At 36.6% G+C, this 21,421-nt stretch overlaps 1 protein-coding gene across 3 annotated transcripts in view; it reads left to right on the forward strand.

Moving 5' to 3' along the window:
• The window catches only part of ODF2L (outer dense fiber of sperm tails 2 like), a 35,588-nt gene extending 14,518 nt beyond the window's left edge, over window positions 1-21,070 (forward strand). For 2 of the 3 annotated variants that reach the window (XM_070746620.1, XM_070746618.1), the window contains exons 7-17: window positions 89-205; window positions 4,326-4,511; window positions 6,374-6,483; window positions 8,189-8,324; window positions 8,701-8,811; window positions 10,377-10,481; window positions 10,610-10,768; window positions 12,956-13,041; window positions 13,136-13,298; window positions 17,084-17,209; window positions 20,892-21,070. In XM_070746620.1, the coding sequence (XP_070602721.1) occupies window positions 89-205; window positions 4,326-4,511; window positions 6,374-6,483; window positions 8,189-8,324; window positions 8,701-8,811; window positions 10,377-10,481; window positions 10,610-10,768; window positions 12,956-13,041; window positions 13,136-13,298; window positions 17,084-17,209; window positions 20,892-21,020 (1,428 nt within the window). In that variant the 3' untranslated portion in view covers window positions 21,021-21,070. The remainder of the gene's footprint in view (window positions 1-88; window positions 206-4,325; window positions 4,512-6,373; window positions 6,484-8,188; window positions 8,325-8,700; window positions 8,812-10,376; window positions 10,482-10,609; window positions 10,769-12,955; window positions 13,042-13,135; window positions 13,299-17,083; window positions 17,210-20,891) is intronic. The other variant, XM_070746619.1, reaches the window with a different exon arrangement.
• Window positions 21,071-21,421: the final 351 nt, after the last annotated feature.

A 21,421-nucleotide genomic window follows, 5' to 3' on the forward strand; every position in this document is an offset into this window, starting at 1 on the left:
GATCATGCCAAAAACAACTGTTATTAATATGAAAATTGCTTTTATACAGCTTTTTCGAATTTATTTTGGTGTTTCTTTTATATTTTAGACTTATGTACAAAAAACATATCGCCATTCTGAAGCAATAGAAACAGTACAAACTCATCTACAGTCTCAGGTAGAGAAAAAAGAGGAAGCAAATAATCAATTAAGAGCAAAATTTCAGGTTAGTTTTTTATATTTTTTGTATCTTTAATAAACAGGTGGGCATCTCTGAGTTGAGAAAGTAGTCATAGTTATTAAACTGCTGTTGTGTAAACCTCTGTGCAAAATACAGATGAATGGGCTGCCTTCTTTTTTTTAAAAAAAAATGCCCATTTGGCAGTAACAAACATATCTGCTCTTTAATTCCATCAAAGATTGGGAAAAGCATGTTTGTCTTGGAGACAGAAAATAGCTAAATATCAGAGCTTATGTGAAGGCCAGTAACCAAATTGTAAACCAGGGTCCTTCCCATGACTAAATGGAAAAAATTCTGAAAACATTATCTCTTTGTGATCTCTGACATATTTCATTTTAAAAATTACATTTAAATTTGATTTTTTTTTCCTTGTAGTTTTTATAAAAATAGAAAATAATCTCATTTATTTTTAATTTACATTATAAAAGATTATATTAAGTGTAACTAAAATCGACAGAAGTTGTAAATGATAAATAAATAAAATTGACAGAAGTTGTAAATAATGTGAACATAAAGTTTTATGTCTAGGTTGGTCATTTTTGGTGAAAATTACAGAACTATAATGGTGACATCTAGTGGTAGCAGGAAGAAAAACAGTGATATAGATTGTTACTGACATTTATTTTATTTTATTTATTTATTTTGTCAAGCATATATAATTACAGACAAAGTATAAACATAATTGTGAATATATAAGATGTACAAGCATTGTTATGAGTTCATGAGATGGCTACAAATACATGGGGATATTAGGATGGTAGACACACTTGTGCGCTTATGCTCGACCCTTACAGATCTCTTAGGAATGGGGTGAGGTTAATGGTAAACAGTCTAAGGTTACAGTTTTGGGGATTTCGGGAAGAAACTGCAGGTAAAGAATTCTAGGCATTGACCACTCTGTTGCTGAAGTTGTATCAAGTTTGGAGTGGTTTAGGTTAAGTTTGTATCTATTGTGTGTTCGTGTATTGATCCGGTTGAAGCTACACCTACCCATTGTATGGCTGTTTTCTATGAGAATATCTCTTGAAGCTGAAGTAGTCATTGACAGGTAGGACATTGCAGCAGATAATTTTGCTAATTGAAAACAGTGTAGTTCTACATTTTCTAGGGCCAAAATTTCAAGTCTGGCGGCATAAGGTATTCTGTTGCGAACAGAGGAGTGGAGGGCTCATCTCATGAAATATCTGTGGACATTTTCAATTGTATTAATGTCCGATATGTAGTGCGAGTTCCAGACAGATGAGCTGTATTTGAGAATTGGCCTAGCAAATGTTTAAATGATCTGATTAAAAGTACAATATCATTAGAGATGAAGTTATGCAAGATTAGGTTAACCATCTTAATGCCTTTTGGCAGTGCTGTTGCAGTGGGCTCTGGTATTTAGATCATTAGAGATGAGTATTCCAAGGACCTTCACTGACTGAGGATCGTCAGCAAGGTCTTGATCATCTGGTTTGTATTTTATGTTCTGATTATTTTTGTCAATGTATAAGACTGAGCATTTGTTGATTAAGATTTGCAGGTGCCACTTGTTTGACCATTCTGACAAATAGTTAAGGTCTCTCGGAAAGGTAGCAGCGTTGTCAGTGGTGTTGAAAAGTTTTATATCATCTGCAAAGATGCAGTTGTTTTTAAAATAATTGCAGAGGTCACGTATGTAAATATAAAGCGAGTTTGCCTAAATGCTGCCTTGGGGAACACCGCTGTTAACAGATACAGGGTTTGATAAAGCGCTTCCTAAGGCACTTGTTGCCTGTTTGACAGGAGCACAGTCATCCATTTGTGCAGTGGTCCAGAAATGTCATAGGATTTTTGTTTTAGAAGTAGTGAGTCAAGAAAGATGAGAGGTTCACTAAGAAAGATGAGAGGGTATGGATCAGAGGCTGCCCACTTTACAAGTAAAGTTAATTTATTTGCATGTTCGATGTCATAGTCAGGGGCTTTGTAACATAATAAAAAGTGGAATGACAGCTCACAGACGATGGTGTTAGGAAGAGTGAGTTTAGATATTTTAGATCTAAAGACAGCTCACAGACGATGGTGTTAGGAAGAGCGAGTTTAGATATTTTAGATCTAAAGACAGCTCACAGACGATGGTGTTAGGAAGAGCGAGTTTAGATATTTTAGATTTAGGGATTTTTTGGCAAAACCACCTCCTCTTCGTAGTTCACAATCAGGCTGGTAAACATGATACGGTCGTTCTGTGATAATGGAGTCAGCCATGTTTCACAGATAATTATGTCGAAAATGATGGTACTTAATAGGAGGAGGAATTCAGGCATTTTATTTACAAGACTTCTTACATTAAAAAGCTTGCATTTAAGGTCAGTAGTGGTGGCAGAAGTAGTGGCAGGTAGTGAGGTAATTAAGGACGTGCATGCCTAGTTTTGGATGATTGGGGGAGGGTGTTAGAATATGGGTTGCAAGATTTACTTTTGATACATTTGTCAGTAAATTGGGCAAATGGCATGTCCATTTATGCTGAACTAACCAGCTTGTAATTTAACATATGAATAATTCACAATTTCCTTCCATGTATTTCCAAGCAGACGCAGAATATATATAACTTGACAGGCTTCAACTTACACAGGCCTGCTTGGTGGCTACAGAAATGGAAGTGTAGGACTGGAAAGTTTATATTGGAATAGTAGCTTAAAAATATTTCCCCAGGCAATCTCTTTAGACTTCTGCAATTATTTTAAAAACAATTGCATCTTTGCAGATGATATAAAACTTTTCAACACCACTGACAACGCTCCTACCTTTCCTAGAGACCTTAACTTTAGACTGTCTGATCCAATTAAAATAACATTTTTGCGCCGCTCAGCTTGATTTGTTACTTGATGTTGTTGTATAAAATGATTGCACTTGTACATTGCCTTTTTAAAGACAATGTTATTGTCCTCTGCATGTAGACACTACTGTACTTTAATTGAAATATATGACTACTGATTACTAGTGGATTCTATACTAGAGAAATTTGTAAAAAGCCTTCTTGACTAGAGTGTTGGTGGTTTGAACCCGAAATAAGCATAAACATTCTAAAATTTCTGCTGTACTGTTCCAGTTAAGTCATGATTTAGCAGAAATGAAATTTGCAGCCTCTTTTCCCCTTCCCTCCCACCTCTTTCCCTCCCCTCCTCTGTCATCTTACTAGTGCCACCTCTTCCCCTGCTTCCGTTCCATTGTCACCACGACTATACCAGTGTGGCATATTAAACTGGACCTACTCACAACCTTTTCCAGCCTTTTTCTGTTTTTCTTCCTTGCCCAGTTTCATTCACAATCTGGATCAAATATCCATATTTTGCTTCAAACAGTTTTCAGTACTTTTGTGCTCCCTTTATGTTCCACAAAGAACAAACCAGATCGATTTGACCTGAGTCTCCGGAGAGGGGCGACATACAAATCTAATAAATAATAATAATAAAATAAGAAGAAGAATGACTTCCTTCTAGTACTGGATTAAAAAACCTGTAATCCTTGTTTATAGGTTTATCAATAAATTAAAGATTAGTGTATAGTTCCATATAACAGAACTTGCAAGTAATCCCCTTTAAATGCAAAAAGAGAGTTTATTTCTGAATAGATGTGCATACGATTTACACTATTAATAAAATGGCATGACTTTTGATTGTATACAAAACAAATAATATTCTTCCAGGAAACAATAGCAGAATATTTTCTCCCTTTCTCAGGCTTGTTTATGTTTTAATATAGAGTTGACGATTTATTCATAAATCAGGTAGCCTCTATTAGTGTTCAGATTTTCAGTGGATATTATGTCAGCTAGATATTAAAAATACTTTATCACATGTGGTACATTTTCAATAGCCTTCATTCAATAATGAAACTAATTCACATTTAGCCACTCCCTCAGCCCAACTCATCTCACAGAGTTCTTGTAGGGAAAATAGAAGATAAGAATGTTAGATATGCTCATCATCTTGAGTTATTTATAAGAATTATAAAGGCAGGACATTTTTTAAAAATTAGAAAGGCAAATATCTTTAGTGTCTCATTAAGGGAGATTATATGTCAATTCTTGTCAAGATTCACACTGATTTTCCTGTACTCAGAACACATTTAAAACATTCTGTAACAGACAATGGAGAAGACTATTGCTGAATGGAAGAAACAAGTTGGTGAATATAAGCAGAAAATTTTGGCTGAAAAGAAAAGAAAAGTGGAGCGGAGGAATGCCCTGAAAAAAGCAGCTGTTGTTCAGAAGCAAAGAGCTGAGCAGATGAAAATAGTTGTCGAAAACCTATTTTCAAACATTAAAGAGAAGGTGAGTAATTGTAGAAGCTAATGTGAGTGGATAGAAGGGTGATAGGGCTGCCAATAGCTCCACAGTAGCTATTTTATGAGAGCACCATCAACACTCCTTCAGAATTCGAAACATGCCTGGTGATTTAAAAATATCGCTGACACCTTCCTGAAAAGAAACTAGATAGAAATTCAACTTCATATACCCTGTTTCCCCGAAAATAAGTCATCCCCGAAAGTAAGACATAGGAGAGGTTTTGTTTCGCAGCATTCCCGAACAGAACATATATAACAGTGCTGTCCATAAATTGCACCGCAAAATGCTGCATCAATCAGATTTAACACGCATCCAACATGCAGCCCCAATGCTGTTTAGTCCACAGGATTGCCTGCTCATGTATGCTTTGTAAGACTTGCACATTTTGAAAAAGATTTGGAAAATTCTCAGATTTTGTAGGCAAAGTAATTTTGTTGGGCTTCCATGGGAGGCAGAAAGAAGATGGCTGCTGCTTTAATGAACTATATAAATTAAAACATCTTTAATGCAATTCATATATTAATGGCATCTTTTTCAGGCTCGGAAAGAAAGCTTGTTTAATGAATAGCAAAAAGGTGTTATGCTGGTACAAGATTTAAGTCCTTGTGTTTGTTTCTTCCATCTACAGCTTGAAAAAGTTTTTTTGTTTTTGATTTAGCTGACATAGTTGAATGTTGTGCACCATTTATAAAGCCATCCAATTGAATGTTGTGGTACAGATAAAATGATAATATTTGTAGCTCAGGGTTGAAGTGAGGGGTCCTTGGTGCTTCTCTGACCTTGGTTGTTTTATCAAACTAGGTAACATCATCAATATTAGGTGAATATTGTAGCTGTAGTGGGGGGGCATGTTTTAACAATAAGCTTTCCTTAACGGTTATTTGGAATGGGTGTGTTCGTGTGAGTTTTTTTCAAGTAGTGTTCTACTGCAGATTTGTAAATAACATTCAAAAGTTTCTAGTATGTAAGATAAGGAATTAGGAGATTTCTACTACTAGCAATCCCTAGATTTCTGCCCTTCAATCAGAGAGGAGGATTTTTCCAATAATCTGATCAACTTGATTCTAGACAAGGAGAAACAGGGGAGTAAAGCATTGCTTCTTGTTTAGCATATTCATTCCTCTAAACCAGGGGTAGGGAACATTGGCTCTTCTATGACATGTGGACTTCAACTCCCAGAATTCCCGAAATAGCATGATTGGCTCAGGAATTCTGGGAGTTGAAGTCCACAAGTCATAGAAGAGCCAGTGTTCCCTACTTGTGCTCTAAACAGAACTTCTGGTTACCTGTGGCAACTGATGAAATGCAATTCTAATGCAAAATGCTTTCTAGGTTCCAATCCTTTTTTGTTTTTTTTAAAGCTTATAATTCCAATGATTTCATTGGGTTTCTTGTTGATAGCAATCTCAATAGCATTTGCCAGTCAGTTATTCCCCACAGTTGAAGCAGAAAAAGTTTTGAGCAACCTTCTCTTAAATTGTTGTGTAATTAAGAAGAAATTATCTGAGATAACAATTAAAGGTTGAGTCATTTCTTTGTGTTTCCTTAAAAATATATGTTTCTGAACAAACCATTAATATTGTCCCTCGAGGAAAAACATTTCTAGTGTTTTGGAAAATTCCACTGTGGTGTTGTTAAGGTTATTTTACAGTTTACACTTTCAAGTGTTTTACAGGTTGGGTTTTTAAAAAAAACTTTTTAAGTGATGTATTTATGGTGAAGTTTGAAATGTTATTGTGTGTTCCACTGCAATGCTTTCAAAAAATGCTTTGAAGAAAAAAATATCTTGAGGTTATGGAATTTGGGGTCCTTGTAAATACAAAGTCTAAATTTTGTATTATGTCCAGGAAATCCAGTTGACTGAGGCGTTTTCAGCTTCTAATGTCTGGAAAAGTCATCACGAGATCATAATAGAGGAAAAAATCAAGTTAGAGGTCCAGGTTGAAACTCTAAAAAAGTAAGTAAATGCCTGTGGCTAAATAATTCTCTTTTTTAAAGCATAGCCTGTTTTCATTTTTCATGTAATGTATGTCATGTTTATAATTTCCATTCTTCTTAGGATATTTTACTTGGACGTTTGATAGGAACCAACACAATAAAAACTAAATAAATAACAACTCCCATCTTTACAATAGAGAGTTTTTTGGATTTCAGTCATTTTCCTGGGGCTTTAATGGTTTTTCGAAATAAAACAGATTTACTGTGGGTCATAGTGTTGTGGTCATTTTTCCTAAGCAGTGAACTAGTTTGGAAAATATCTGTTAGCTTTTTTAGTGGGGCCACAATTACACTGCCTATCTATTCGATTTTTTGTTGAGACATAAAGAAGAATATACAAAAGCATCCTCCTTACTTAGCTCCTGCCCTGCTTCTGTTATGGTAGATTTGTACCTACTGTGGTTCATTTGTAAGAAACTCATTTGGGATATAAATACTCATTTGGTCACCATTGGTGACAGTAGGCGAATGAACAGGCCTTTAGAGATCTATTGAATGATAGATTGAATGTCTCTTCTGTTAGATGACTTGGTTTCCATAGTGGCTGTTGAAAGAAGAGGTTTCTCTTTGACCATGGCCAATGTTGAAAGAAGCTGGTGAAGAGAGAAAGAATAATTTTCTTCTTTTCAGCTGTTGCTTTGTAGCATATCTTCTATGGCCATTATAATAGGGTATTTGCCACATCATTCCATCATTAGACTGCTTCATGGAACGTAATTTACATGCATTTCAATGCTGGTAGTAGAGAAGAGCATTTCCACTTTGTTGTAATTGCAGAAAGGAAACTACTAAGTGCAATGAGTTAATTCTTCTGTTAGGGATTAGATATTTTTCCATCAAACTGCAAACACTGATGAAGTCAACTGCAGCTCAAATCTTATTAAATTTGTTAGCAGAAAAGATGTTGCCAGACACCTTTTTTCCCCACCATAGTCAATCATGGTTCTACTATAATATCTATAACAGAGGTGTCAAACTCATATTGTCACGTCGTCATGTGATGTACATATTGGGATTCCCCCCACCCTAAACCGGTTGTGGGTGTGGTCAGCACGTGACACATCTGGTCAACGGGCTGGGAGTTTGACGGCCCTGGTCTATAACAAGGAACACTTGAGTTTCTGGGGTCTATAAAAATTTCTAGCTGTTGCAGTAAGCAGACTGTGACATATATGGAACTTACTGAGTGTGATAAATGGTGAAATATATTATAAATAATCTGTTTAGTTATTAGGAATAGCATAGATAAAATCATACACCTCTTTACTAGTGCAGTTTTATAATACAATGTTTTGGAGCTATACAAACAGGGTGCCACTGTAGTTTTTATTAAATTGACTGCTTTTTAATATATATTGGAGAAATACAGCACAACATACCAGAAAGTAGATGGACATAAGATGATATATTGCTACTCTTGAATAAATCTTAAATTCCCCATTAATTAATTTAATTATATCTTTTTCATATCATCAGTTAGAATAGATTTTATTTATTGAAACACAGTTTTCTATATATAAATATATGAATCTAAACATCTAAAAAAGTTACTAATGGAGGATATATTTAAACCAATTATAATTATTACAATGCATTTATAATTAAATACACACATACTAATACACATATTAATTGCCAAAAATGTTGTATTTCAAACTTAAAAGGCAGACCACAGACCTTGTAATGGATATAAACAGAATGGAAAGGGATGAAAGAAAGTCAACAAACAAGATTATCCAAAAGATTAATTTTGTTGCTTCTGAAAACGAAAAGATTTCTACAGAAAATTCAAGACTAAAGGCAAGTTATCAAAACTTATCTATAGCAAAGGGTTACTTAGCCCAACTTTCTCAGTGAAATTCCAGTAGTTCTTTCCCTAAATAATTGTAGAGGATTATCTTGATTTGCTGAAAATACACTAATGGAAATAGACCCCGCCTAATCCTTCTGTGAAGTTCTTTGTTTTGGATGGAAAGCTTTCAAAGTTCATTCTAGTTGTGCAAAAAGGTATATTAAGAAAGATTTTCAGTTTAATAGGGGACTTATTCAGAAGTAAATCTAATGTTCAGCTTGTAATATTGAATGTTATGTACCTTACATTTAAAAATTCCAAATGTTTTTTTGACCCATTACATTTTTCATGATCAGTGCTTATACAAGTTATGCTCAATTGTAGGAATCCCTAACCGATTTGGAAGAAAATTTTATTACCGCAGAAGCTGAACTTGAAAATTTACATGAACAAGTGTATCAGCAAGAAGAACTGGTTGAACAGTATAAAATTGAGGTAAGTTTGCCATGACCTAATTTGGATGGTATTTTCTCCTTATACATAATATGAATTGCAGGTATGCTTTTCCTATTATTCTAGCAATCCTGCCTCAGTTTAGAGCAGGTTTTTTTCAGTTCATAAACCTCTTCATAAAATTTCAGATTGTTCAACAATCCCAAAACATGTATATTTGAAAATTTAATAAATACTACTTTTACACATAATGCTATGAAAAATAATACTAACATTAACCTTTGATAATCAACATTGACCATTTAAGGGGATTCTGGTTTAGAGCCTTACATCTATTGGAGCTATGCATAACATAAAAAACGCTGTTCATTTTGAAATTAAAACAAAGCAATCTCATACATATAATTCCATCAAAATATTTCAAGTTGGCTGCATTGCAACAGAAAATAATTGAAAATGATACAAGTACTCTGTGTTTCATGTATAGGTAGTGATAATACAATATGAAGTCATCGTTCTCTCCCTTTTTTACATCAGCTGAGCAAAATAAATGATGACTACATATGCATATTTCTTTCATAATTTTCATTTTTTCTATAGAATCTATTTTTGAAAAATGCATTTGCAGGTTCATTGCTATCAATTTAGTTAGCGGTTTCTGTCCCAGTTCTTAAAAATGCTCTGAACTGTCTTGTGTCATGCCTTTGTCATATTGTAAATTGCACTTTTCTCTTTTTTGCCTGGAGCTTTAGTTCCCTCTAGCGTTCCACTTTTGTAATCACAAAGTCTAGGTTTCTATGTGTTTTTTGTTCAATTTCAGCCAGTTATCACATTCCTAATAGATTAATATTTTATATTGCACACAGATGTTATTTTATTTACTCAGTTTTTTGAAATTCTTAACAAAAGTCTTAATATTTAATTTTGTCTGTTCCCTTCATTTTCAAGTCTCTTCAGTTAAATTTTTACTTAGCTTTTTGCATTTATTTTTAAATTCTTTAAACTGTTAGTTAATTTTTCTTCTGTTCTAGGATAAAGATGTACTTACCAGGTAGTTTTTAAGCTTCTGGTATGGAAAAGTTCTTTTAAGTTTAACATAATTGTAAATCCAAAGGGTTTTAAAAGTGAGATTAAATGAACCTAGTGTCTTTAAAGTCTCCATTCAGAGCACAAGTGGACAATCTCCATGTCCAGAAAATTGAGTTTAACAGTGATTATTATTCTTTGCTGCATTGTCATCTCCACTACTTTGGAGAAGTTTACTTCACTTTTCCTCCCCTGGAAGTGGTTGTTTTTTTAGAAATAGCTTTCTAGTTTCTTCTTTTTATGGTTGAGAAAAGTGACTTGCCCAATGTCATCCAGCTGGTGTTGTGGCTATGGCAAGACTAGAACTCATCACAACCTCCTGTATTCTAGTCTGATTCCTTAACCACTACACCAAATAGGCTTTTAGCAACAAAGGCAGGGGATACTTTGGGTGTCAAGTATGCTAGCTTAACCACTGAATGACATGATCCTAAATGTAATCCAAATAATGTTGCTGTATGTATGTATTAATAAGTGTATATAAATAACAATAATATAAAATAAATAAACTGATGTCCTAGGTGGTAAGATTAGAAGTGGAAGCTGAGCAACTGAGAACAAGATATGAAAAGGTCATGCATGACAGCAGAACTATAACAGGAGGCAGAGATGCAGAAATGTATGCGGTACGTGGTTTCAATTGATAGTATATTCTATGTGATCCATTCTTTGGTTTATGGCTTGACTGCAGAAAAGTGAACAAAGTGACTGAACTCTTATGTTTTTTTCCTCCACTCCCGATGCCATTACCCAGATGAAGAGCCAAACGGAGGCTCGCCAGAAGGAGGTAGAATATGCCCGTGGCTTACAGAAAGCAGCTGAAGAGAAACTGCAGAAAGATCAGGAAAGTCTCCTCTCCTGCCAAAAGAGCTGCGTAGAAAAATCCAAATCCATTAGGGAACTGCAGGTTCAGGTGCTTCGAGAATAAAACTTTCTTGCTTTATATTTAAACCAGCACCAAATTTTATTTTATTTTATTTTTAAACTGGCAACTTGGCTCTCATCGTGAACATTGAGTGTCATCAACTTTTTTTAAAAAAATGAGGGAGGTCTTTTTTAAGCTAATTCCAATTTTTCAAGGAATTATATGTTCCAAAGTGTTTTTTCTCTTATTTTTAAAATAGGTATTATATCAGATTCATTTCAAATTGGGGATTTGAGCATAAAAGGCCCCAATAGTTTGGGGTCAGTATTAATCCTGCTCCCAGGTAGGAAAAGTAGTTGGGACACAAATGACTGTCTTTTCAGTAGTAATCATTGAACAAATACATTCCATTCCACTAGGTGTCAAACTCTATTTCACTGAGGGTTGTGTTTGACTTTGGGGCGCTGGGATGGGCATGGCTAGCATGATGTCATTCATGTCGGGTGCCTGGGGTGGCCTGAGTGCTCTGCCAGTGTAAAATTGACTCCTAAGCTCTGTTTTCAACTGTGATGACCTCCTGCAACCCTCTGCCAGCAAAAATGGGCTCCCGAGCTCCATTTTTGGCTGGTACAGCCTCCTGCAACCCTCTCTCTGCCAATGAAACAGGAGCTCAGGAGGTTCACGCGGGGCCCTCGTGAGCTCCATTTTTGCTGGCAGAGGAACTGTGGGCTGGTCCTTTGCTGTTTCCATATCTGGGTCCTGGGCCTTGGAGTTTGACACTCCTGCACTAGGCATTTAAAAAATACTGTATACAGCTAGTCCTAACCTTACAATGGCAGTTGGAACTGGAATTTTCTCTTGCTAAATGATGTATTAAAGTGCGATTGGGGAGGAATGGGAGTGTGGATTGGAAAGGGTTGGGTTGGACAATTGATGGGGATGTGGCACCAGTCAAGAAGGTATACAGGTGCAAGGGAGGCAAGGGGTTACGCAAAGTAATTAATTGCTATCTATTTTTGGGAATCTCTGGATAGGCATGAAGGTAGCAAATAATAAAGCTGATATAATAATTATTAATGATATAATAATGTACAATAATATATAATAATGTGGTTATTATGTTATTATCCCACCTTTATAAAGGTGGCAGTCATATCTAATACTTCTTCCCCCTCCTATTTTTCCCCAACAACAACCCTGAGAAGTGAATTATGCTGAGAGTTTTCAGTGGAAGCAATGCTTCCATTACATCCACGGAAGTAATTCAGGAGCTATACTTTTCAACAGCTGTCTGAAAATGCAGTGATTACAAAATTTCAATTTTGCTGAAATTATCTTTATCTCTCTTATTGAAGTTGTTTCAATAGGAAGTCGCTATCCAAACAAACATTGTGTTTCCAAATACATGGTTGCATGACAAAACTTTTGAAATTCAAAAGGAGATGTCTGGAGTTTTTTATTTTATTTTTTGTTTATTTAGTGTTTGTAAGTCCCTTTCCAGAAAATGTTCTCTTAGTAATTTGCATCAAAATGACTAGTCGCAAAACTAATTGGCATAGTAAATAAAGCATTGAAGAGTGAATATCACACAGCAGAGCAGTGAAAAAATGACATCAAAAAAGCACAATAATTATATTTTAAAACCAGGACAATGTAAACGTGTCTGCTTAACAATCCCAAGGAAGAGGGATTCGGCTGAACACTTGTTGAAATAATAGAAAACGAGTCCATTCCCTGCCATTGTTAAGATTAATTCAGAAGGTGAGAAGAACCAGAGCATGATCTAATTGATTGATCCTGATGTCCATACCTTCTTGTATGTAAGACAGATGGGAAAGCAATTCTTTCAGGTGGGGTTAGAGTGCAGTATTGCAGGCTAATTCTGCTGACTGCCAGCAGTTCAAATCTGACTAGCTCAAAGTTTACTCATCCTTCTATCCTTCCGAGGTCGGTAAAGTGAGGACCCAGATTATTGGGAGCAATATGCTGGTCAGAGAGGGCTGTTTAAGCACTGTGAAGCAGTATATAGGTCTTAGGTGCTGTTGCTATTAGGTCTCTGCCTGAACTGGATCTTCCACAATCTTGGATTTTTGTATATTACTCTTGCAAAGTACAATCTGATCAGTTTTCTATTTACAGTGGGTTTATCTGCCAATATTTGCAGCTAGTTTCACAGCAGTTCATTTCTATATAGCTTTGTTGGATATGCTAACATTTCTTCCCTTTTTTAAACAGATAAATCATGGTGATGAATTTTTGGAGCAGCTTTCTTTGGAGGAGGAAAATTACAACATTCAGCTGAAATATGAGGAAGTTAGAAGGTAAGTGTGATACTTACTTTTCTCCAAAGCTACCTATTCCTATTTATTTCTCTGTGTGGTATTCTTACATCTGTATATATATTTGACTTAAAAGAAAGCTAGAAGAAATTGAACTGCAAAACACAGAACTGGAAAATCAGTTGGTGAATCAAGAAGATAGCCTTCAGGAAATAGAACTGCAGTTTAAACAGAAACTTACAGAATGCGATGGTTTAGCAAGACAGCTAGAAGCTGCTTTGGAACATGGAAGAAAACAGGTAAAATTAATATTGATGGCCGAATGTTTTGTTAATTAAATTAAGAATAATATGTCTCTGATAGTTACATATAGTTATACAGATAGTTCTCGACTTAACGACCACAATTTAGTCCAAAATTTATTTCGTCTTTTTTTAAAGCCCAAAATTTCTGTTGCTAAGTGAGACACTTGTTAAGTGAGTTTTGTCCTGTTTTACGATCTTTCTTGCCACAGTTGTTAAATAAATCACTGTAGTTCAGCTAGTAACATGGTTGTTAAGTGAATCTGGCTTCCCCATTGACTTTGCTTGTCAGAAGGCTGCAAGGGGATCACATGACCCTAGGACACCGCAACCGACATAAATATGAGTCAGATGCCAAGCATCTGAATTTTTATCACATCTCCATGGGGATACTAGTGAGGTGAAAAATGGTCAGAAGTCACTTTTTTCAGAGCCATTGTAACTTTGAATGGTTACTAAATGAATTGCTGTAAGTCGAGGATTACCTGTTTATGCACAACTGCAAAGATTACCAATATAATACTTCCCAATTAATTTAAATATATTTGGGGGTGAACAATATACATATATATGTGTGTGTGTATGTATATGTATGTATGAACATACAAACAAACTGATTAAAGGAGAATTATATAATCATAGAACAATAGTTGTATTGCAAAAGAATTTCCTTTTCAATTTCCTTTCTCCCCTCTTGTGCAAAAGATCAAAACCCATTCTAATTGTTGCTCTATACTAATTGCACATTAGTAAAATACCGTATTTTTCGCTCTATAAGACGCACCTAGATTTTAGAGGAGGAAAATAGAAAAAAAATATTTTGAGCCAAAAAGGGGAGAGGAAGAGAGGAAGGAGTGAAAGAAGGGAGTGAGGGAGGAAGGAAAAGGAAAGCAAGAAATGGAGGGAGGAAAGGAAGGAAGGAAAGAAAGAAAGAAAGAAAGGGGGAAGGGACAGGAACAGAGGAAGGAAGCAAGGAAACTTATGAAAGGGGAGAGTAAGAGAGGAAGGACTGAAGGGAGGGAGGGAAGAAGGTAGGAAGGAGAAAGAAAAGAAGAAATAGAGGAAGGGAAGGTAAAAGAGAGAAAGAAAAAGAGCAAGAAAGAGAGAAAGAAAGAAAATGAAAGAGATAAAAATAGAGAGGGGGAATGAAAGAAATGGAAGGAGGGAAGGAAGGAGAGAAAGCAAGAGAAAGAAAGAAAGCAAGAGAAAGAATAAAGAATGAAAGAGCAAGAGAGAAAAAGAAAGAAAGAGAGAAAGAAAGGCAACTTCAAAGAAAGGCTCACTGAGCATCTCTCACTCTCTCTCTTTCTATCTTTCTTTCTTTCTCTTCCTTTCTCTCTCTCCTCTTCCTTTATCTCCTCTCTCTCCCTCCCTCTTTCTTTCTCTCCCCCCTCTCTCCCCCTTTCCCTCTCTCTTTCTCTCCCTCTCTTGCTATCTCTCCCCCCTCTCCCTCTCTCTTTCTCTCCCCCCTCTCCCCCCTTTCCCTCTCTCTTTCTCCCTCTCTTTCTCTCTCTCCCCCTCTCTCTTTCTCTCTCTCTCCCCCTCTCTCTCTTCTTCTCACTTTCTCTCTCTTGTTTTCTTTCTGTCTCTTGCTTTCTCTCTCTCTCACTCTTTCTCTCTTTTTTCTTTCTCACGCTCTTTCTTTCTCTTGTTCTCTCTCTCTTGCTATCTCTTTCTCTCCCCCCCTTTCTCTCACTCTCTCTTTCTCACTTTCTCTCTATCTTGCTGTCTGTTGCTCTCACTCACTCTCGTTCTCTCTCCGTTCTTCTCAGCGGTGACGCGCGCACGCCCTGCCCGCCTCACCTTTGCCGAGAGCCCTTTCGTCCCGGGCTCCCAGCAAGGGGGTTGCAGGAGAGGCGGGGCCGGCGAAGGTGATATTCAATGTCGGGGGCGCTCGGGCGGTTGCGCGCGCTCCCTATCTCCCTGCTAGCCCACTCGGAAATAAGAAAAGCCGGCAAAGGCTTTTCTTATTTTGAATATTCCGAGTGGGCTAGCAGGGAGATAGGGAGCGCGCGCAACCGCCCGTGCGCCCCCGACATTGAAGACCTCCGCTGAGAAAAACCTTTGCCCGTCAAGGAGGCGCAGCGGCGGGCGGAGAGAGGGAAGGGGAGGCAGCGGCGTCCCTCCTGGCCTTGGCGGGCCGCCCGACCCTCCCCACCTCCTGCAAATGCGGCGGGCGGCGGGGGGAGAGCGAGGAGCCGGTTCTGGCGGGCGCGGGGCTTGGCTGGCTGGCTGGCGGGGGGAGCGCCGCTGGTGGTGCGGAGGGAGACCCTCCTCCGGGAGGGAGGGGGCCAGGCAGCAGCCAGCCAGCCGGCGGGATGGCGCTTCCGAGTTCTCAGCCTCCCCCCCCCTCCCTGCCTGCATCTTCGCTCCATAAGACAGGGCTGATTTTTCTTCCTACTTTGGGAGGAAAAAAACTGCGTCTTATGGAGCGAAAAATATGGTAAGTATCTTTTGGATTTCCTGCTGTTGTAAAATTTGGTTTTTAAAAATGGAGCAAAATAGATTTGAAAATATATAAATATATGAGCCTTTTGTGAAAGGAAAACACGTTCAGGAATCTGTAAAGACACATTCAATTTTAAATTCTTGACCTATTGACATTGTAGTGAAATGTAAAGATGGAGTGTAAAAGATGTGTAACATAGAATTATACTTGAAATAAATTGCTCATTTTATCTGTAACCTAGTGGTTCTTATTCACATTAGTCTTTAGATAACTAAAATAAATGGCAGTGTGCTTAATCTTTAATAAGTCTAAGACATGCCTCTGTCTGTATATCTATCTTTAAATAATTTCCATGTTAGAGAAAATATTTTGATTCCCTTTTTATTTGATCTCCATACATGTTCTTATATAATGTATTATATAATTTATTCAGGTGTGAAAGGCCAGGTCTATATCTGAAGGCTGAATTAAACTGATTTATTACTTAACAGTTTAGAATCTTCTCAACTAACAGTTAGCATCTGCTTGGAATTAGATAATGGTCCCCAGAATTCAAATGATGTTGGATTTAATCTGTTTGTGGTTATGTAGGGATTCTAGGTTGATTCCTCTTTTAACCCCACTGCCAGGTTCTGTAATTCCTAGAGTTTGGGATGAAACATACTGAAAATCTTCTTAAAGTCGCCTTAATCCATGAAAAAAGAACAGCATGGAGAAAAATACATTTTTTAATCCTCCTTTTGTGGGGGGGGGGGGAAATCATCCGGATAAACAACATACAAAAATGTAGACAGAGACACATAAGATAAAATTACTAATTGGGTTTTAAAAGCTCAAATCGTATAAAAGGAATTTTGCTGGAATATCCACAAAGGGAGTTTTTCTTTCTCTGATAATATAACTAATAGCAAGAATTGTATCAAAACTCTCTTCTGGATCACAACCTTTCTCGCTAGAAAAAAATATTCAGTTAATTTCTCTAAGTGGACAAGGGTTCAGCTAATATTTGTTTTCAAAGCTAGATATACCTTCAACAAAAATAAAATTTGATATTTTAGTCTGAGCCAAAGTCAGCTGTCAAAATTAGAAAAATACTATCATCTCTATTTGAGTGATTATTTGAAAATGTTAGTCGTTTTTTAAAAATATACTTGAAGGTTAACATAAAACTCCTCCATAAATATATAATTTCAATCTATTTTTTATATACATTTTTCTGTTAAAAATATGGACTTCTATAACAGACAAGCATGTGACTACTCACAGAAACATAAAATAGTTTACTTTTGAAGTTTAAAAGCTATGTAATTTAAGTGATGTTTAATTCTTACAGTTAACAGAGGAAGTAGAAAAAATTAATTCTAAGGAGCGATCTTTTCAGTTGAAAATATTGGATCTAGAAAATGAATTAAGAGAGAAGAAAAAAGAAAAGAAAGAGCTATCCAAAAAACTGGACAGTGTAAGTAGACCTTTTTGTTCATATCAAAAAGCTAGATGTGTATCATCTAGCTAACTTAAGACTGATAATTCTTGTTATTATTTCAGTATTACTTTAATTTGTCATTAGATTCATTAGATTTCCATAAGAATTTAAAAACATCAAACACATTATATCTAACAAATGAAGTATAGTTTATTTTTAAATAAGCTAATTAGATGTGGTTCACATCAATTTTCCAATTTATTGTTTGGTTGTCACGGTAGGTGCTGTCAATCAATATCTATAACAGTCTGAATTTGTAGAACACTTAATCTTCACTTCCCACTGTTTGCTATCTATTATTTTCCTTCAAAAGGCCAAACTTGTTATTCTCAACAATATTGGACAATTACAGTACAGTTTTTGGTGCATGTTTCTCTATGTACTTAACTATATGCCCTTACTTCTAAGAATCTATTGAGAATTCTTTACATTTTTTTTTTCTGTCCCTGACCGTTTTAAAAGGCGGAAAGCAAAAATTTGACAAGGAAGTGTCGGAAAAGAAAGGATTAAATATCCCCTCCTCACACATAGCTGGTTAGAATGCAATCCATAATTTGGAGCAAATAAGAACAGAGGTTTACAAACAATGTACAGTACTTAATTCACTATGTAATATTACAATGTTTCTTCCTTGCATTGATCTTGCCAGGATATTGAATTAAACCAAGGGCATTTGGGATCAGATCTCTAACTAATCATAAAGCTCATTAAGACAGATGAAGAGAAATTCAAACAAACCTAACTGCAACCCTAAAATACACTTTTTAGTGAGTATAGCCATACAGTATATTTTTATTTTATTCATTTATTTATCAAAATTTAGAAACCGCCCATCTCCTTCACAGAGAGTCACTGGGCAAATATGTAGAAATAAAATGTCTACAAGTAAAATATTAAAATGTAAAAACACTATATAAGAGGGAAAGATGTTTAAATTTAATATTAAAAAATAATTGAAATGAGGGAGGAGGGTCTTCAGGGTGTTAACCAGTCCCAAAGACAGATGCTTCTTTGTCAGCACCAAGCAAGACAGTAGAGCCGGGTTTTTAGACATTTCCAAAAGTTCAAGAGAGAGGGGGCCCTATTGTGCCTCTGGAGAGAGAATGTTTCAAAGGGTGAGGGGCAGTTGCACAGAACACTCTCTTCCTGGATCCTGCCATTTAGAATGATGGGGTCTGGAACATTCCATCCCTGCCTCAGCAGGTTGATGCAGTGAGGTGAAGACCATCCTGCAGGTAATATATCCCTGTGCCATATAAGGCTTTCAAAATCATAACCAATACCTTGAATTTGACCCAGAAGCAAACTCAGTGCAATTCACACAACGTAGGTGTAGCATCATCCATCCTTGGGGCATACAAGATTGTTTACATGGCCACATTTGGTACTTTCTGGATATTTTTCAAGGGTAGTCCCACGTCAACCACATTGCAATAATCAAAACAGAAAAAAACTGAGCAGAGAGCCTACTTAATCAGGAAAGGCCTAAACTGACACACTATGAATTGAACAAAGACCCTCCTGTATTTGTCAACACAGTTTAATAATCTTAAAGATGAATCTCCCAAGGTAATCATTGTTAAAAGTACAGCCAGTGTTTCCTTCGACTTCTTGCATCTAAGTGTGAAGCATACATAGAATGCCTCTGTTGCTTTTTATTGATGTGTAAAAGTAGGACAGAGATGTGAAATAGTATCTAAATCTGCACTCCTTGGGTGGGCTACAAGATCTCTGGGCTCACAAACGAATTCCCAGCGTTCCTTTTTTTTTTTTCCATTTAGAAAGGAGAGACAATTAAAATTTTGCTGGGCCCTAGTTGGAGATTGAATCTGGGCCTTATACATATGAGGATATGTGTCTTTCTATTGAGCTACCATCTTTCCTTTTGACAATGTACCAAGTTTCATGTTCTGGCAGGGTGTTTGGGGAATATTACTTGCATCAAGTAATCAAGTAGCTTTTTTCACCACAAAGCTGTAATTTATTTTAACCGTTCCAACCAAGGCATCAGAACACTTGGTAGATACAGATTGTATCTGCCTTAAAATTCTTGCTCCAATAGAATATTTCTTCCCTTTCTTGTGTCAGGGCCATTAAGTTATATTTCAAGTATTTTCTGTTTTTGTTTTAGTCTGACAGTTAAAAATAAACATGAAACTAATTTTAATTCATGCATTAGAGTGAATACAGAACACATTCTTCGTTCGTCTTTTTTCATACAAATAGGAGCACATATACACACGCACATGCCCATACAGTGCACATATACTGAAAATACATTATGGAAAAGAGAACACATGTCACATTGTTCCACTTCAAGTATTTCTGGAAATAATTGTGAATAGTAATAACCATAAAGAAAACTCAGGACTCTTATACCCATGTTCCCCCAAAAGTAAGATCCTAGCTTACATTTTTTGAACCCTGAAATAAGTGCTTGGCCTTATTGACATGCATTCAAAAGCCTGACTAGGCTTATAATCAGGGGATATCTTATTTGGGGGGAAACAAGGTATGTATGTTAAAGCTTATCATTATAGAACAATAATTTTTAGAACCATTTATTAGTGGAATGGCTTGCCTCCAGAAGTTGTGAGTACTCCAAAACCGGATGTTTTTAAAAAGAGATTGAACAACTATTTGTCAGAAATGGTATAGAGGCATGATGGCAAATCTATGGCATGCATGCCATAGGTGGCATGCAGAGCCGTATCAAAGGGCACGCAAGGCGTTTCCCTGTGTCAGCTCTAGTGCGCATCTGCGCACTAACCAGCTAGTATTTGACCTTGGAAAAAACTGCCCAACAGGAAAACCAGCATTTGGAAAAACAGACTTCTGGTTTGCCCGTTGTGGTGTTTTATATTCTCTGCAGATTTCAGGGAAGCTTCCTGAAGCCCTGGAGTGTGAAAAAGCACAACAGGCAAACCAGAAGTCTGTTTTTCCAAATGCTGGTTTTCCCATTGGGCAAGTTCAGAAAACGGAGTTCGGGTTTGCCCATTGTGCTTTTTTTTTGCACTCCATTGCTTCAGGAAGCTTCCCTGAAGGCTCCGGAGCACAAAAAACAACACAATGGGCAAACCGGAAGTCCATTTTTCTGAACTTCCAGTGTGTCCGTTTCACTTTTTTTTCACCATCCTAGGATTCAGTGAGGCCTATGTGCAGGGCTGGGGAGGTGTTTGTTGTGTGCATGCTCTCGAACAGCGCAAGGGGTGCTCATGCATGGGGGGGAGGGAATAGGTGTGTGCATGTGTGTGCATGCTAGCACATGCACACACATGCTTTTAGCACGCAAACCAAAAAAGGTTCACAATCACTGGTATAGAGTCTATTGCTTGAGCAAGGGGTTCTACTAGAAGACCTCTAGGATTCTTTCCAACTCTATTATTCATTACTATATGTTTAAAAAACCCTACCCAAGACAGCCATTTGTGTAATCACTTTTAACCAGAAGTGGTTACTGCAGCCAGCACTCACAAATTGCAGGGGTATTTACTTTCTTATCAGGTAAGAAAATAGCTGGCCTCCCTACTTGAATATATATATTTAATAATACATTAAGAATCTTGAGTTAGTTGAAGACTTCCTTCTTCAGGCACTTGGTGCTGTAAATATCAATGTGTAAATTTTGTTAGTAATGTTTATTTGTCCTTTTTTTCAGCGAGATAAACGTCATGAAGTGTCTTTAACGGAACTAGAACACAGTCTTCAAAGATCAGAAAACCAAAACCAAAGTATCCAAAACTATGTGAAGTTTTTGAAAGCCTCTTATGTAACAATGTTTGGATAAATTTACTTGGGGTCCCGTCCCCCCTCAGAATTAAAGCAACTTTTGGAACAGTTTTTTGTCTGTGTTTATAGGATTGGAACTCATTGTATTTAGGTGTCCTTCCACTGTGTTCCCCAAAATTCATATTTTTGTTAATTTTTGGTAAAGTGCCCACCATACCCAAAAAAAATCTTTACCGAGCATGATTGTCCAGAAGAAATGCAGAAGAGGACCAGCTATTCCAACTTTGAATCATGTTGAAGAGATAGAAGGAGCAATAACTTTGGAGGAAAGTATTCTCAAAGTACTGGAAAAACACAAGAAGTATCCTGTTTTTTGTTTTTGTTTTATACTATATAATAAACTCAAAGTCACAATTGCCAAAAATACCAATAAGGAAAAAGTGAAAGAATGCAGAAGCA

The sequence above is a fragment of the Erythrolamprus reginae genome, chromosome 3 (genome assembly GCF_031021105.1).
Source record: "Erythrolamprus reginae isolate rEryReg1 chromosome 3, rEryReg1.hap1, whole genome shotgun sequence".
Classification (NCBI taxonomy): domain Eukaryota; kingdom Metazoa; phylum Chordata; class Lepidosauria; order Squamata; family Dipsadidae; genus Erythrolamprus; species Erythrolamprus reginae.